The 18,702-nt window shown below is 47.3% G+C and overlaps 1 protein-coding gene across 3 annotated transcripts in view; it reads left to right on the top strand.

Annotated features, from left to right (window-relative positions):
• Positions 1 to 18,702, top strand: part of LOC119175737 (rhotekin-2) — a 169,755-nt gene that overhangs the window by 62,809 nt on the left and 88,244 nt on the right. The window contains exon 1 of one of the 3 annotated variants that reach the window (XM_037426688.2): positions 17,708 to 18,017. The exons of the other annotated variants lie outside the window; for them this stretch is intronic. Coding sequence (XP_037282585.1) covers positions 17,883 to 18,017 — 135 coding nt within the window. The 5' untranslated portion in view covers positions 17,708 to 17,882. Of the gene's footprint in view, positions 1 to 17,707; positions 18,018 to 18,702 lie in introns of those variants that run through there. 3 annotated transcript variants of the gene reach the window in all.

Below are 18,702 nucleotides of genomic sequence, written 5' to 3'. Positions count from 1 at the left end.
TTCTGTTGTTGTGATTGCCCGAAAAAAAATTATACGGGCGCTGTGAACAAAAAATGACGAATTGAATCGACGAAAAGCTTGAAAACACGATTACTACAACGCCCTCTTTATTCTCTCCTTCTCGCTCCATCTTCAGTATGGAGGGCCGGAGAGCGCGCCATTGAGTGTTTTTTTTTTTTGCTTTTTTATATGCCGACATACACGGTAAAAGAAAAAAAAGAAATAAAGCACCACTTCGCGTAGCGCACCGTGCTTGCAGTGCATCTGTCCTTCCACCGCACATTGACTGCAGTGGACTTTCAAGCGATCGAAGACGCATCTAGCTATTGTTTTGTCAAGTGTTCGGGTGGCCGTGCACTTAACAGTTGGCGAACCCGTTTTGTTTTCCAAATGTCCGATAAACCTGTGAAAAAGTTGCTGATTCGGCATAATCTTCACGAAACGACAGTTCACATCAAAATCAAACGGGTGCGCCTTTTGTCTTGGGTGACGAGGCGTTGCTAAATTGGGAAAGCCGCCGGAGCTGACGTTTTGACAAGTGAATTTGTTTTTCATCAAGGCTGCGTGCGACGTGCTTCCTTCACTACCTTGACGTTGCTGCCTTCCGGACAAACATTGATCCCCATCAACGATTCAATGTGAGCCCTTAAACACTCTATGTATTCTCATACCTATGATGTTCATACTGATGTAGCCGGGGTTCTGCCCAGAGGACCGGAGCCAGCCAGAGTCTCGGGGAGATGTCGAAGAGAGGAGACCGGAGGTGTTAACAGTAACATTTAATTACATTATATACTGGTAGCGTGTTACATGATGGTGGTGGCATGATGGAAGCTCTCGACGGAAGCATGATGGGAGCTTCTGGGAGCTTGTGAAACTTATCGGGAGCGCCTCGGCGCTCCCGAAAAGTTTTTACAAGCTCGCAGAATGTCCTGGCCTTCCCAGGATTCCCTGCAGGAAAAAAAAAACGGAGGCTAAGCCAGTCCAATGAAGTTTGTCATCTTCACCTCCGCCCCCGAAAGGGGAACGTGAAACGCCGCCTCCTTCTTAACCCACGAAAAAGGGGGAAGAGGCATGCCCAGTTCAGCCCATGGCGAGGGAGAACACACTGCACACCGCGCACGACACAGCACAGCACGAAGACGTTGAGTCTTACGTGGAAGTCAATTTCGTAGTCTGTTGCAGTGATGGGTATGTGGCGCCAGGCAGACCACAATTTGTGGAAACGGCGGCACCACGGAGAACGTGGGAAAGGCATCCGCAGACGGTTCTCAGACGCTGGGCCCTTTGCCCGGGGCACCTTGACGACAAGGCAAGCCGCCTCCGACGGCCGACAACTCTTCCTAATCCGTCAGTCGGTCAGGCGTGTCCAAAGGGTTTTACGAGGGGCGCCGACGACCTAGGATAACTTGAAGAAAGTTTTCTCTGTTGTCGCCGCTCTTGCTGCATCTATGGGAGTGCTGACCTCGAAGAAATCAGGGTAGGCTCAGCCACAATGTCTCATGCGACAAAGCGGCGTCAAGCCAGGCAGGCCGATGGTAACAATACGTTTAGTGTGTACTTCTGATGATATTCGCGCTGAAACGTCCGTCAGGGAAAATGTTCTTGCCAGATCCTATTCTTGTTAGAACTTCAGGCACAATGCCTCTCTCACTGATGCAGCAAAACTGGCTTACCGGTATACTTTCGTGGAGAAATAAAACGCAGTAAAGTTTTATGCAACTGATAGACTGTATGTGCGAAATTTCAGTCCGTTCGTACAGCTGCAGCTTGAGCCGTTATCAAAGCTGGTTTCACCGCAGTAAGAGTCTTTGCGATGAGAAGTATAATCTGTAATTGACTGCTGTTTCGGGATACATCGTACATTGGAGCAATGCATGTTAACCCTTCAATGTACTTCCCGTAGAGTCGAACTCATCATCTGCACACATTTAGTACGCCCAGTACCATGAACTGAGGCCGGAAAGAGTTTAAAATCCGAATATGAAAATGGTTGAATATATTGAGGCGAATCTCTGGAACATAACGTGGCAAATAAGGATTGTCAATAGAAGCCGTTCGGGGGGTAGGGGGTACATTTTATTGAAAGCACCAAAAAGTTCCTTTGCGGCACGGTGAATGAATGAGATTTCGGGAGGCCGTTGCGGCATTATAAGCGCGAAGGAATATGCGATGAGGTGTGGCTTTTTATTTCTTCATCGATGCGCTTACCTAAGTGCGGATCATTTCCTCGATATTAATTTGACTTCTCTAATTTTATTGACAGTTTCGCGGCAGGCTGTTCAATCATTACACCTTATCAGCACGACTGAGCTGGTAACTGTAGGATAAAGTAGGATTGACCTTGACCGCAGCGCCGACGCCCAAAGGGGACAGCAGTAGCTGCGGCTCAGCCGGCTGACGTCCGCCGCCTGTTGTGTGGCCGACCAGGCTACCCCGAAAATTTGTGGAAAACTGTCGAAAATGTGACGGAAACAATGAGCTGTGCTTCGTCATATGTTCGAACTATTTCCATGTAACGATGGACACACAAGCTCAGCCTGAAACGTTGTACAGCATCGTTTCAGTATCGCCTTCTTAGTTGTTTTGAGAAGCGTGGGAGTTTGTGTTAGATTGCTATTTCAGAGTCTTATAAAATTTGAAAAAAAAAGTCACGGGACGACAGAAAACAACAACAACGAACAAGTGCTTATTCTTATCAGGCAATCAAAATTATTTAGGCTACAGGTATGCGTGAACTTCGAAGATCTAACACGAAGTTTATTACAAAACACACACACAGACACACACGCGCACAAACACACACGTACATACACACACGCGCGCGCACACACACACACACGCGCACACACACACACGCACACGCACACAGACAGAGAGAGAGAGAGAGAGAGAGAGAGAGAGAGAGAGAGAGAGAGAGAGAGAAAACGTGAGCTTGTTCGATTTGGAATTTGGGGCAGTCTTAATGTTCTCCACTCAGGTGGGGACGATAATATACGTCGATCCGAGTTTTTAAGGACGGATTTTTTTGTTTTCCGTCTATTCATTATTTTGGGGCCGAAGTCATACTAAAACGAAGCGGAGACATTTACGGTAAATTTGTGTATGCACACGTTAGCGCTAAGAATCAATCGCAAGCGCCTTGTTCTTTCTTTATTTGCTTTCTCGATTTAAAGCGGTGACGTGCGTATATCTTCGAGTGTCATATAGGTTCATGTCACAGTGTCATTCTTTACATGTTGCATTTGTTTGCTTTGATTAGCAATACCATTATTGCCCCGCCGCGGTGGTCTAGTGGCTAAGGTACTCGGCTGCTGACCCGCAGGTCGCGGGTTCAAATCCCGGCTGCGGCGGCTGCATTTCCGATGGAGGCGGAAATGTCGTAGGCCCGTGAACTCAGATTTGGGTGCACGTTAAAGAACCCCAGGTGGTCGAAATTTCCGGAGCCCTCCACTACGGCGTCTCTCGTAATCATATGGTGGTTTTGGGACGTTAAACCCCACAAATCAATCAATCAATCAGCAATACCATTATTGAGCCCAGAGAACAGGCGTGAGTGACAGTCTCTTCACGCGTGTGAGGTATGGTTTTCATGGAATCCGACCTGGTTTGAACGAAAGCATTTGCCACATAAAGGTCATCTAAGTTTATCTTCTCGTTTTCATGTTTTACCGGTGTAAGATATCGGCCTAAGAAAAAAAAAAGAGACATAAATGCTTTTTATGCCTGCTGGCCAGTGCCAAGGAGGCGCTGGCCGGGTGAATTCAGTAAATTTATCACGGTCGTCAATACGCACGTACGTGGAGTTCTATATCTGCCCCGCATAGTCCCTTCGTAATCAACGCGGTTCTCGTATCGCCGACGCCGAAATTACGGCGACGCTCTCATCCGGCGAAGACGGCTCGTTCTCCGCCGCGGAAGGAGCTTCTTCGCGGCTGTATAGTGAGAGCCGAAGAGATAAGCTTTTATCGCCCTCTCTGTTCACTTTCCTCGGCCACTTCATTCAGTCTTCGCGGCGCCTTACGTTTGTTTCGCGCCGCCGATCTCGTCCGGTACGTGTCTTCCCGATGTGTGTACGCTCGTCCTCCTCGCGAGCCTGGCCGAGGTCACGATGCGCGTGGGAGACGACGCGGCCGCGCCATCCTCGGCCACACGCGTCGGCCGCGGAAACTTGCTCCTTTTTGCTCTTTCCGTTTTTCGTAACGAGGGCTAGGAGAAGCTGTTCCCGTCTGCGCCTATAGGCGGCGTGCGTTGCGCAAAAACGAACGCGGCTCGGGAGTCTCCCCGTAATCAAGGCGAGCCGATCTTTTTTTTTTTTTTTCTCGTATGCTATAAGCAACGATCTATTGGACAGGCTTCCCCGCCAGTGGGACAGTTTTTATCGCGGCGAAGAAGGGGGCCGAGTGCGAGCGTTGCGCCGAATAAACGCGGTCATCAGTAGCGCTGCATTTTGAATTTAACAGATACTATAGCGGTATTTGGAATTACACTCGGCCTTGTCACTAATACTATAGTGTAACGTAACGTGTGTCGAAAAATTAAACAGTGCAAATTTCTAGAGCACCCTTACCCCCTTTTCTTGCCGTTTTCGCTTTTTCTTTATTCGCGAATACCTGAAAAAGTATGCAAATAAACTTTTGCGAGTAAGCTCGGTACAGAGTTCAGGCTTCGAATTCGAGGCAATGCCCTTCTCAGTGAGGTGCTTCCTCATTTATATGTTAAAGTGAAATAATGCTCCTATGCCTTTCTTTTACTCATTACCAGCTTGCTTCATCAGATCCAACCACGAATCAAACTGCCCAAACAGTGATATTGCTTCGTCAGGTGGTGTCTAAAAACGAAACGAGCTCCTCGGTCAATAACGTAGCCCTTAGTCGTTATTTCATAGCTAGGGTCTCGTACCGGCAGGCTATGTGAGTGTTTATTGGTCAGCTGCTGCAGCTTGTGAAAAGATCGAGTGTACGCCAGCTGGCAAAAAAGCGTGTTTCATACTCCCAGGATTACTTGCATTCTAGCACCCAATACGGAAGTTTGATTGATGAAGCATAGGAAGCCATGACTTCCCTGATCCCTACAGACGTCGTCGTCGTTGTTTTTTCGGCTACTGGAATTCATTTCAATTTAGGTCACATTTATTGTCGAAACTACAAAACAATGCCTCATATGCATTCCTTATCGTCATTGTCTGTTCGCTTTATCGGGTAGTGTCTAAAAAAAAAAAAGAGTCGCTCGCTCAAATTCTCTTCGGTCGTTTTTGCAGCACAGGGAATTCGTATACTGAAGTGGGAGCTACAACAGTTGTCGATTAATATCATTTCCCTGTCTTTCGTCTTTCCCTCCTTCTTAGATGAATAGTATTTGTTCGCTGAGTGCACAGTTTATGTGGTTGGATGGATACGTGTATCTTATGGATGGAAACGATGGACTGTGGGTTCACGCAACGAAACACACGTTTTCTCTGTATGAATGAAACAATACTTGTTTGGGTGTGACGATTTGAAACCACCGTATGATTATAAGGGACGCCTTAGTGAAATGCTCCGAAAATGTCGACCACCTGGACTTCTATAACGTTCACCTAAATCCAAGTACAGGGGGCTTGAGCATTTTTTTCCTCCACCGAAAATGTGCCCACCGTGGCCGGGATTCGATCCCGCGATCATCGGGTCGGGCACTTGACCGCCATGGCGGGTAAGGGGTAGAAATAATGTCCTGGCTCTTGACCATCGCTGCCGCTTTTGCTCGATTTACATGCATTTTGTATACGTTATGCAGCTTGCTTTTTATGTCTCTTCCTCGGTTTTACAGAGTACAGCATCAACCGAGCCTTTCGTTTATTATCTTTCTCGGGCATGTTTTTTTTTTGCCCAACATTATAGCGTAATTATTTCGTAATTTATCACTCGCTATGCAGCCTCCTCGTTCTCTCGAGCCCTCTAACGCCCGCCCGGATGGCGAGGATATTCGTTTCACCGACGAGGAAGCGAAAAAGACTGAAAATGACGGAGGCGATGTTTTCTCTCCGTCGGTGGGATCAGAACACACAACTTTCGAATTACGTGCATGACGCTCAAACAATTGAGCTACGATGGAAGGTGCAGCCCCGTTCCAGTTTGTTGGGTGTTTGTGAGATTTTGATCCCTGCAGGGAGTGTTAGTCAGCTCAACTCGCAGCCGTATTTGTAAGACATGCGGCTTCGGTTCCCACAAACGGAAAGGGTCCTCGCTCGTCTACTTTATTCCTTTCAGTTTTAGTTATCATCTTTACGCTGTACTGTCAAACAAAAAGTAATGTTCCTTATATGTTGTCTTTGCTTTAACAGGTTGTCGGTACTTTTTTTTTAACAAAGAAAGGAGGCCCTCCAAAAAATTCCCCTGCTAACTTACTTTCACAGCGAGGGCTCCGTTCCCGCAGACGTGACGCAGCATGCAGGGGTTAAATGGTCAGCTGCCGCCTCGTGTAAAGCTCACGTGTCTCGTGGCGCCCTCTGTCAGAAAGAGCCTTCCTCAATAGCCTTCTTGCATGTCCTCCGAGATGGCGGGCGCGTGGCGTCTTCATCTCGAAGGCCTTGTTCTATGGTTACGAGTGACGCTGGTTAACACACCCAGGGACCAACGCTCATAAATGCACCACAAAGGAGACGAGGGAGCGCCCTCTTTCGTAATTCCTTAAGTGAGGTGAGATCTCGAATGGCTGACACCACACAGAGTATGCAAACAAACAAACAAACAAACAAACAAACAAACAAACAAAATAAGATAATTTATTAAATATACGTACGAAAACTAAATATAGAAAAGAACAATGAAACAAACTAAAGTTGAAATATGATAAATGCAGTAAAGGAATTTATAAGGCAACAAAAACACGATGGACGATGGCATTGTCAGTATTTGAAAAACGCAAAGAAAATGAAATCTTGCGTCAAGCATCCGAATAAATCAGTTTTATGAAAAATTTCGAACTGGACTAAGTTCTTTTTTTAATTGGACGTTCAGACTCTTCGGACATTGTGTGTCGTTGGACATTCACTCTCGCTGGTCACGTGACCCATTGGACCTTCCGTCTCCTTGTAGATTCAGGCTCTGATTACCAATGAAAGTAGGGTTTCAGAGCATGTAAACGGGGCTGATGTGCGGCAAGCCAAGAAATTGCGAAATGCCATTGCTATGCGAGTGACCACCGGGAAAGAACTGGTTTTTCACTGAGGTCACTTCTGTTAATGAGCTTCTTCGGGTTGCCAAGAAAGGAACAGTCATAAATTATTATCTATTGCCCACCACCACCACCGCCACCACCACCAATCTCGGCGATGACCTAAGCGCGGTGCATTTCGGACCGCTGACGAAGCGCGAAAAGTAATCGATTTGGAAGATAATCATTACGTCATATCAGTCATAGATTCTATGTTTAGACACCGAGGAGCCAGTGCGAATTTCGAGCTCCGCATGTTGGGTTTGGGACATGAAAACCACAACAATTAATGTTTGGAAGAACTTCAAGTCAACATTTTTTTTGTGTCGTTTTTTTTTCTTTTCATGGCTCCACTGGCCGAGCGAGTGCCTAGAAATGAACGTGTTCACGTTCATTTCTATTGGCCCCTTAAAACGTCGCCAGATTGGGCGTGTTATCTCGATGAAGAGCAGAGGCGCGCTTGATTTCGCCCCCGCATGTGTCTATTCCGCTGGGGGCCGGCTCTCGGTTCGCATTGACCACACAGGGCGCACGAACCCAGATGCGGCTGCCCAAACTAAAGTTACTGTGTATGTATATATGTATAGTTACTGTATATGCTACATTTAGGTAGCATATACAGTAACTCTAGCCCAAACCACGCTGCTGCTGCCGAGGCGGTCGGCGCCGCGACATGTTTGCTTTCGCGGCCGAGCAGGCAAGGGATGGTCACCGCAGCTACACTGTCTGATATATTTTTTTCTTTTTTAGGGGTGAAGCGTCTTAGGCCCAAGGCATGTCCGTCCACGTCCGTGGTGTCCGTCACGGGGATATACGTGGATTTGAGACAAAAAAATATTTAACTAGAAATTAATATCAATCATAACACTATAGAAACACAAACTATGCTTGTCGGCGACTTCAACGTAGACATTATGGACCTTAAGACCGAGCTTTGTGGTAGACTGTTTTTATGCCACTTTTTCATTGAATCTCACTCAATTCACATTATATGGGGCTATGCTCGCGTAATGTATAATATGCTCACTAATCACCCATACGGTACCCAGAGCTTCGCCCATTCGGGATGATTGACTGCGTGGAGATGCACGCACGCACGCACGCACGCACGCACGCACACACACACACATACACACACACACACACACACACACAACAAACAACAAACAACAACAAAAGTGACAGCATATCCACGGAATCATATGATGATGAGTAAGCGTCCGTCAATCCGTCCGTGCTTCAGTCTGGGCTTCCATCCGTCCATACGTGCGTCTGTTCGTGCGTCCGTCCGTGATGTAGCACGCGTGGAAGTAATGATGGAGCTGTTAGTGCTCCGACTATAGCCATTGTTGGAAAGCGCGTTTTTCTCTCTTTTTCGATGTTACCTTTCTGAAGCAACGCTTATTTACCCGGCTGCCAATCGCTACGGCACCGCGAGGAGTTTTCTCCATTGGGCGTGCCTGCTGCTGCGTAATTCAGTGTCGTGGGCCGGCTGAATGTTCGCTGTGCCCAAGGCGTTGTCGTGGGGTGCGGGGATTGCTGTCGGTTGGACCGCGCGTCAATCACGCTTGTCATGCCACTGCCGCGCTCGGCGTAATGAGTTCCCGGCATTCCTGAGGAATGTCAGTGACCCAGATCTGGTGGAGAGGGTGCAACAAGCTTGGAGGGATGTGCGATCGCTGTACGAGAGGCTTTTTTCTTTTTCTCTGACGGACATCGCCAAAGAAAACTTCGCCTGAAAGTCACGCGGGGACACCCTCGAAATAACGACGAGTGCGGAAGTTCTGGAAGATGAATTGACAAAAACGTTGCTGCAGTCTTATTTGCTATATTGTCTGTCTGCCTTCGCTAGTAATACATTGATTTCTTTTCATTATTACATACAAAAGTAAAGGGCAGGCTATGTATACAAGTGAGGCTGACTGCTCCAAAAGCGAAACCTGAGAACTCTGTCTCATGCGGCGGAAATTTCCGGACCGCTCCACTACGGCGTCTCTCATAATCATGTGGTGGTTTAGGGACGTTAAACCCCACGTATCAATCAATCGATGGTTTCGCATTGTGGTGCACGTAACTAAGGTGTTTTAATGTGTACCTCTGAGACATTGGCTCGTGCCGAATAGACGCACACTGTGGAAACTGTCAGCTCGTGCCCCATATATCGTCTCGTCGGCGTCACTGTGCAGCACAAACTCAGTTAGGAACTTGTTATTGGTGTTGTTACCAATCGCAAAATGAAGAAAGATAGTTTCGAAGAGGCTTTTTTTTTTTTCGGGAAGTGACTGGACATTGCGCCATGCGTATCGTTTAAGCCCTATAGGAGACCGTTGACGCGTACCCTTGAAGTCCTGGCTGAAAAGCCGGCTTCGCAGTGGCGTGCTGAAAGAAAGGTTGGTGTCGAAGGCTGCGTAAAACAGTATCAAGAAATGAAGAGGTCTCGTCATAAAAAAAATAATTATCTAGGCAGTTGACTGTGTCCGCCTAACGAAAGTTGTTCTGCGTGCCGTTCGCGCTTAATTCGATTAGTCATCGCGGAGATTGTGATCTTTGGCGCTTTCTGTGTTTCTCTCTCGCTCTCTCTCCTTCGCCGACGGCTCGCGCGTCCTGAGTGCACGCGGAAGACCGTTTGCGGCCGCTTTGTGTGAAGGCGGCTGCAGCGGCTTGCAATGTGACAGCGGCTCGACACTAGCCCGCCTGTCCCCTCTCCGTGCTCGTCGCATTGCACGTGAAACTGTCGGCAGCTTGTTCCGATGTCCACTAATTGCACGGTGGACAGACTGTCCTGAGCAGTGCGCCGACGTCGATGCAATGAAGACGCGATACATATAGATCGCTCCGTTGGCTCCGTTCTATATACTGCCTCGGGCAGTTTCGTTTCGCGAAGTTTTTTTTAGTTTTTATTTTTTTTATCTGCGTCTGGCGCGCCACTGATCGCTGCGGCAAGAGCGAGTGGCCGTTCTGCCGCCGGCAGCGTACTTAATTCCGTTCGCACCCTGAAATCGTTGTTTTTACCATTTCGTGTAATGGCCTTCAGAATGGGAAACAACGCTCCTGTACTGCATGCGTGCACGCGCACTTTTCGTCGTGATGGAACGCTGGCCCGCCCAAGGCAATAAAACGTGTCTTTACTTTCCATGAAAATTCTCAGTCACGTCTGTGTCATATACATGGCATCGTCGGTGATCCACCGTCGCAGAGTGCGATGGCTCATGATTTTTTTTTCAGCTATACCGACTTTCGACCTAGGATAACTAAGCGGTTTTTGCAAAGTCAGCTGAGTGCTCTATACGCTCTTATGTTTACTTGCGGGAGATACCGTTATTTTTCAAGGCGGAAATCTCGAAGGTCTTCATGTTGAAAGGTCGTTTGAGGTTAAAAGATATGTTAAAGATAAAAAACGACGTTAGCACGTGAGCTGCGCGTCTGCTTAATTGGTCCACTGGCCCCGTTTGCTCGCACACCAGCGCAGCATGGCCTCGAAGGAAGGCGAGATTGTGCTAATCAATTCGGTACTAGAATCGGATATTTGATTAAGATAGCCAAATATCATTTATTTATTTATTTATTTATTTATTTATTTATTTATTTATTTATTTATTTATTTATTTATTTATTTATTTATTTATTTATAGTGTTCTCACGTCCAAATGTCAGTGAAAAGGGGATTAGCTACAATATATGCATAAAATTTACAGAATGAAAGAGTGCAGTGAATTCAGGTAACACATTGTTTCTGAGATTATACAAACAGGTTTAGTTAATTAAAAATAGACGAACGCTTACATTGACGTTTATCTTCTGCAAAAAAAAAAAAAAAGCTTTACGCCTTATTTACGCTTTACACAGAAAACATTCTGCACAGCTATTCCAAACTGCTGCTATTTTGAATGTATTTACTCTGTGTAGATTACGCCTAGTTCTATATAAAAATGCAAAAAATAGTATATTGACGCTTAACGAAATAGAAAAACTAGCCGAATGTGTTTCTGTGTACCCTTTGCGGCTGATGGAAAAATTCACGCACGAATTATACGCTGCCCAAATGTAAAGAATTACTTTGCTCTCTGTTTTTATACTTGTTTTAGCACTAAATGATTTTGTCACTGTTGTATGTTGTAGGTCTGAGCTTCCAGCGATTTGCTCGTGAATTTCATATAACAATTTCAAACGTGGAGTGGCCTTGATGAGGTAATTTATGCGGTTATTTTGTTGGAAATGCTGACGCCTCTATGCATGTAATGAATGCTTTCATTTTTTTCTTGCTTTTCTGTTTATTTTTCTGCGAAAAAATGTGTGTACTTCTACTGCGTGACGCTGGATTGTAACGCAATAATAATAATTATTGTTGGGGTTTAACGTCCCAAAATCACCATATGATTATGAGAGACGCCGTAGTGGAGGACTCCGGAAATTTTGACCACCCGGGGTTTCTTTAGCGTGCGTCTAAATTCAAGCTAAGCACACAAGCCTCAAGAATTTGCGCCTCCATCGAAAATGCGGCCGCCGCACTCGGGATTCGATCCTGCGACCTGCAGGTCAGCTGCCGAGTGGACTATAGCCACTAGAACACCGTGGCGGGTGCTGTATTGTAACGGGTTTGAAAGCATATATATATATATAGTCAAGCTCTGCCGAGCTTTTTATTCCCATGTCCTCTGCTCTGTGAACTAAAATTTAAAAAATGGAATGAAAGGAGTATACAGGTAACAGGTAGTTTTTTTTTTGTGTGCTTATGCTATGTTAGCCACTGTTTCGCTGAAGAGATTGCTTTCAGTGATGAATGATTGTGACAGTTTGGGGAATGTGGCTCCAGTCCTGAGATGTACGGGGAGTGAATGACTGAAAGAAAAACTTAGTGTGACGTCATGCTATCTCTTCCAGATAGCGTTAAAGCGTTCGTTTCGTGGAAATTATGGCGTGGGCGTCGTTGGTTGTGAGCGAAAAATCGTCATATTTTCCGTGACGAAAAAAATAGAGAAGGATGCAACTAAAATAAATAATGAAAATTTCCTTGTCCGAGTGAGGATCAAACCAAGGCTCTCGGTATGGCAAGCAGATGTTCTACCACAGAGCCTTTCTTGAAAATGATAAAAAAAGCGATGTCACGTAATTAAAGCAGCCTCCTTAACGCATCTCGCATTGCGTGGCAGAAGCATAGAATCGTACCAGGCGTAAAAAAAAAATATGAATTGAGTAACGAGCGGGCGTTTTAAAGGCCCACCCATCACAAAGCGCTCAGACATATTTAATCATCATGAGCAGCAGAACCATCAACAAAGTCTACCCCCCTCCGGCTTGCACCACAACCCACCATCGTTCCTTCTTTCCTCAGGCAGCCAGGGACTGGAACGATCTTCCCTGAAATGTCGTCGACCATTCCGACACAGATACATTTAGGAATACCATAGAATCGTTGTTTTACTAAATCTTTATTGTTTGCCCACTCTCTCATGTAAAGCCCTCTCTTGACGGCCTTTGAGGTATAATAAATAAATAAGTAAATAAATAAATAAATAAATAAATAAATAAATAAATAAATAAAATGAACAGCTGCGTACGTTCGCGTGTTGCCCAGCGGACGCCGGATTCGCAAAAGAAATAATAATGGCGTGATGGGCAATTAAGAATTGTACTAGCAGTAGGCATTCAACGATACATTGAAACGGCCAATGTTACGCGTACAGTCGTTTTTTTTTTTTCTTACGGCACGGTTGAGGCACGGCCGCTCAATCTCAAGCGGCCGTGGTTGAGGCATGCAACGAGAATCGACGTAGGCTGGCAGTGGAGAAGACGATGCGCTAAAGGCACGATTGTAGGTACGCTGTCGCGATATACTCTTGAAGGTGGAGCTAAAGTGTCCTCCAATCATTTGAAATGATCAATACGGTTTGAAATGTACAGAGGTTGGAGTATGAGGTCATCATTAAGTGTTGGATGGTGGAAGACTTTATGAAATACCGAAAGATGATTTACTTCGTGCTCATTGAATAAGCCATAGATTATTAACTTTTTTTTCTTGAGGTTATACTAGTAGGACGGTTATATAGTCAGGAAGTATGAATCGAGTAGAGTTATCTTGTTAAGGTGAGCATGACTAGAATCCCATATTGCAGATGCATTCTCAAGCTTAGAGCATATGAGAGAGTTATAAAATAGTATTTTTGAGGTATAGATCGTCCTTTGGAAAAGATACGTCGCATGTAGCCGAGCGTGCGATTAGTTGTCCAACTGAAGTTGTTTGTGAGTTTTGCGCCAAGATATTTATCACATAATGCAATCGAAGGGAATGGTAGATGTTAGGATTAGAGTTCTGGATACGTGAAATGTCTTATATTTACTAATATTTAGTTAATTAACCGCTTGTTGTGCCGGTTAGCTGTATGATTTAGATCAGGTTGAAGTGCTTTAGTACCATCAGCATTAGATGATTTCCCGGTACTTAACGCAGTCAACTGCGAACAGATGTATGTTAGAAGTTATTAAAGTAGGTAGATCATTAATACATATAAGAAACGAGGCGCCGCACGAGGATGACGACTGCCACTGAACGTTTGCAGCGACACGGCTTTTCCAGGTCGCGCGTTCCGCTTCTTCGACGAGCGGTGGCATCTGGCAGCGCCGGTTTCTCCTCTATACACCGCCGAGGTCGGCAGTGTCGCCCCCTGGACGTCGTGCACCTACGAGAGGCACCGTAGGAATGCGACCTCTTTTGCATGCGATAGAAATAGATAAGCGGTGCTCATTTGACTCGTTTCCCGGCCATGTCATGCGCTCTCGCACGTGCCAGGGTTGTTTTTTGGCAGGAGTTCGATCGTTTCCTCGCTCTCCCTGCTTATATCCGCGCACTTGACATGATCATTCCCGCTGAAAAGGTTGCATCAGGGATGTTGCGAAATACCCTCGTGGAGGTATTAACTTGTCGGAAATCGAAATAAGCGAGATTGCTTAGACTATTGTTGAAAAAAAAAAAAACAAGAAAAATGGGAGAGAGACAGGCAAAGACGGAATGAACACGTCCTCGTGTTTACTTTTTTTTTCGTTTCCAGATTGACAAAACAAGAGTCAGTCGTTATAAGCGTAGTTAACTGTGCGAAACGATGACAGAAGGCTTTATTGGAGAAAGATCACTGAGTTGTCGCAAAAATGGTTCGTTTGGTGATTGGAGCAAAAAGGTTAGGTGAGTGGCTCGCTCCAAAAGACATAATCGAGTTTTCGTCAAGAAGTCGCGAATCTTACTGCCCTCATCGTATGAACGTGCTGTAAAAATGCTCCTGCCCTGACAAAAACAGAGCTATAAGGTATTACTCCGCAAATGACGTGTCCGCTGTATAACTATACTGGCTGGCTATAGCAAACAAGACGTATGCAGTGATGAGCGTAATAATAATAATAATAATAATAATAATAATAATAATAATAATAATAATAATAATAATAATAATAATACGAGGTGATCATTAGAGGCGGCGTAATGGAGGGCTCCAGAAAATGTGACCGTCTGGTGTCAACGTGCACTATCATCCCACAGTACACAGGTGTATACCATTTAGTGATTAGCGTAGCAGAACAGCTTCTGCCGTACTACGGGGCATGACGTCAAGGCGACAGAAGCGATAGATGGAGTACAGTAAGCTGCTATATGATGTGCGATAAACTACGGGGACGCCTGAGATAACGTAAAGAATCTCGTCATCGCCTGGCATTGCGCTTCCCGAGTGCGTTACGATGACATTTCGATTTCCGGCCGTGAAATCCGGCAGCAATAGAGTAAGAGGTATAAGCAGGCTACTCGAACAGCAGCGTTGTGTATAAACAAAACGGAACCCCTTCCTCGCCGGCGACGATGGGTGCGAGGACGGGGCTGGCAAGCGTCGGAGGGGGTCTTGCGGGCGGCTAGTATGGTGAGTCACTCGGTCATCGGGATGCGCAGCGCAGAGGGCGAGGACGTGGCAAATCCGTTGCCGATCTCGCGAGCTGTTTGGCAGGCCCTGCGGGAGGGTGACGACGAGCGGCCGGAAGCGAAGTGCGGCGGCGGAAGCTGCGGTTCGGGGGCGCGCGGTGGGCAAGCGCGCTCGTCTGACTCGGCTGCTTGCCGGATGCTGTAGATGCAGCTATACATAGCGCCGCGCTCACGAGACCTTCGCATTGCGGCGCTTTCCACGAAACAAACTTTCGTCGTCTCCTCCCGGGTGACGCGATCCGGCGGCGGTGCCTCTCCTCCCAGCCGGGTCGGCGCGCGATCAGCTTCTTCGCAAGCGAAACACCGGTTTGCCGCCGCTCCTTGGTTGCTCCGGCGTCCTGGGGAAAATTCTGGCTCGACTTGGGGAAAAGCGATCGGCTGCCGCGCGAAATGCTGCTGGCGTCGCTGCTCTGACCCGACTTCCATCGCGGCGTTTTTGATTAATGACCGCAGTTGGCTGAATACTACACCCCGCCTCGTTTGTCAGTGAGAGAATGGCAATGAGCGCAGCGCGCGTAAGCTTTTTCGTTGCCACGAGTTATGTTTCTGCCGAGGTGATGGGTGGGGAATGGGGCGCAGTGCCCTCTATGCGCTCTTTGGCCTCCAAGGGCCTCGTGAAGCACCGATGTAATGTTTGATCGGTTGGTCGTGTTTATGTGCATTGAGCCGGCCACGCTGGTCTAGCGGTGATGCTGCTCGACTGTTGACTCGAAGGTCGCGGGATTGAATCCCGGCCACATTTTCTGTGAAAGCGAATATGCATTAAGCCCATGTTCTTAGATTTAAGTGCATGTTAAGGAACCCCTGCTGGCCGCAATTTCAAGCGCTTCCCTTGCCTCATAGTGGTTATGGCAATGAAAGCCCCAGCAGTTCTTGCTTATACTACGCGTTTCTACCAGACGTTTCTACAAATATTTTAAGTATATAGTAATTAAAAATAAGGCGTCAGAAGAAAGAGAGAGAGAAAACGTGTACTGAATAATCGTTGGTGATGGTAAGATGTTCTTCAGCCGCATTACGACAAGGGCATATTGCTAAAGGCGCGTGTGCTTAGATCTATAGGTGCACGTTAAAGAATACCAGGATGCCGAACCTTCGGAACCCTACGATACGGTGTCTCCGAAATCGTTTTGTGACATAAAAAATAAATTCTAACATTTATTTTAGTGCGTTTTACACAAAATGGAATAAGTACGAATGGTAAGACTGCCGCGTACCCTCACATTGCGTGTATTATTTCTAACAGTTTTCGAGAAAACTGATTTCTCAGTCATAAGATAGACGGGGTGAAAATGCAAAGATCGTGGATTTTGTTCATGTGAGGAGCTTCTATGATTTCACTTGACAGATATGTGGGGTTCAACGTCCCAAAACCACCATATGATTATGTGAGGCGCCGTAGTTGAGGGCTCCGGAAATTTCGACCACCTGGGGTTCCTTAACGTGCACCCAAATCTTAGTACACGAGCCTACAGCATTTTCGCCTCCATCGAAAATGCAGCCGCCGCAGCCGGGATTCGATCCCGCGACCTGCGGATTAGCAGCCTAGTACCTTAGCCACTTGACAACCGCGGCGGGGCTTCATGATTTCACTTATTCTTTCCACGTGCCTGAAAATGACATGGGTGCTATAAAGCAAATGTTTATAAATGCATGAGTGGACAATGAGATTACAAATGTGCCGTAGGTGTGCCCTTTGATGGGTTGTTCTGCTGGCGTAGCCTCTCGTTGAGACAGGTGCCAAGCTGTCCAGTATATGTTGTGCCACGGGTTGGCGGGATGATATAAGCTCCACCACAATCGCACGTTACCAAACTATTGCGATGATTGATGGAACACATATTCTTTTGTGTATGCCCTGTCTTCTTCCTGCCGGTGTTGTGGTTGTTTCTCTTTCAAAGCTCGTGTGCCATAGTTGATGGAAAGATAAACCACGCGTTTATCCCCACCCGCCCGTCAGCATGTCCCGCATTTCTCCAGAAGGAAGGGCGTCACCTATTCCCAGTGAGCTACCCATTTCATCGACGTTTCCGACTCTGTGCTCTCCAATGGTGCTTGGACGACTACATGGCTTTTGTGCGTTCGTGGCTTGCGTTGTTAACTTCTTGCCTTCTTTCACTTCAGAGATGAAGCAGATGGCTGCTCTTGACGCGCGATATCAAAATCTGACGAATAGCTTAGGTTTCAGTAAATATTGCGCGTTTGCTCTTTGAAGCTGGCGTTGTGAGCTTGCGTTGCATATTTAGCGCCGCGTATACACAAAATTTCGACAGGAGTGTTAGCTCAAAGTCGTCGCTTCATGTAATTAGAGTCCTACAGGGTGTTCGCAGTACCGGAACAACCGTGTTATTCGACCTCAAACGAAAACGCCGAGAAGGGCAATCAGCGATGAGAAAGATCGAAATTTGCCGCGGGCTCCCGCCGCGAGAGCGTTGCCTCGCAGTGCTAGGGAGAAACAGTCGACGAGCCTGGGGAGATTCTGGTGGAAGCGTGCGCCCCTCCAGATGGCGCCGCCGCTGAGAGCGGCAGACGACAAAGTTTGCTTGCTGCGTGCGGTCCGTGGTGTGTCGTAGCAGTTTTCGCGATGGCTCATTTTTTTGAGTCGCGATAGCACCTTGTGTCGAGTCCATGCGGTTGCCCATCGGTCGCTTCGTGTGCTTCGGCTGTGTTGAGTCGTGAAGGTCCCCCAAAAGGGGGTGAGAGAAGGAACGCTGCTTTTCTCACCGGGATGGATTCGTGCTTTGGCGCGCGCAGCCTGTTCGGAGGACACTCGAGCACGGACACGCTGTTCAGCAGCACCCAGCTCGAAGTCATTCAAGACCTGGACCTCTACTTCATTCGGCAGATAGCGCACAGCCTCGGGGTAAGTTGAGCACGGTGACTGCCAGCGCGCGTGCGTGCCGGCAGCTGTCAAGTGGATGGATAAGCTCCTCGTGGTGGCGATGGGGGAGCGCGATTCAGGTTTGCCTTCCTTCCTCGTAGCAGCGGGTTCGCGGTGGGCCTCTTGCCGCAAAGCCGCTGCAAGGAGGCTTTTCTCACGCTTCACTCTACAGATATCGGCGCGCGTATTGGGGTGATGTAGTGCTTACGACTGACGCAGCGTCATTTGGCGAGACGAGACCCGCGCGTTAGCTGAACCGACGTATGAGCGGCTAGTGCTGTTTCGCCTGTCATTTGCCATTTCATCGTCGCCACATGCCCTGGAGCATTCGGTTGCGCACATTGCTGACGCGACGAGCATGCTGCTGGGACCCGGAAACTGATGTGCCGCCGAGGTCGGTCACTAGTCGCGATATCGTGTCCGTTAACCTCTCCACCTTCCACTTGAACTCTCCGCAAAACGATCGCCTTGACGAATAAGATAAACAAAGTTTATATGCAGTGGCCCGAGACCGGCTAGCTGTATATTTTCTTTGCACCCTTTCAAGCCGCATCCAGCCGCTGGGCTATGCATCCGTCTCGGCCATGCGTGCATTGCCTTATTTTTAAGGATGCGTAACGGCCAGCGCTGTTTGCACGTGCGTGTGCTGAGGGCGTGTTGTCGTGGG

The sequence above is a fragment of the Rhipicephalus microplus genome, chromosome X (genome assembly GCF_043290135.1).
Source record: "Rhipicephalus microplus isolate Deutch F79 chromosome X, USDA_Rmic, whole genome shotgun sequence".
NCBI classification, from domain to species: domain Eukaryota; kingdom Metazoa; phylum Arthropoda; class Arachnida; order Ixodida; family Ixodidae; genus Rhipicephalus; species Rhipicephalus microplus.
The sequence above is the reverse complement of the archived record's forward strand: the minus strand, read 5'-3'. Positions and strand labels throughout refer to the sequence as shown.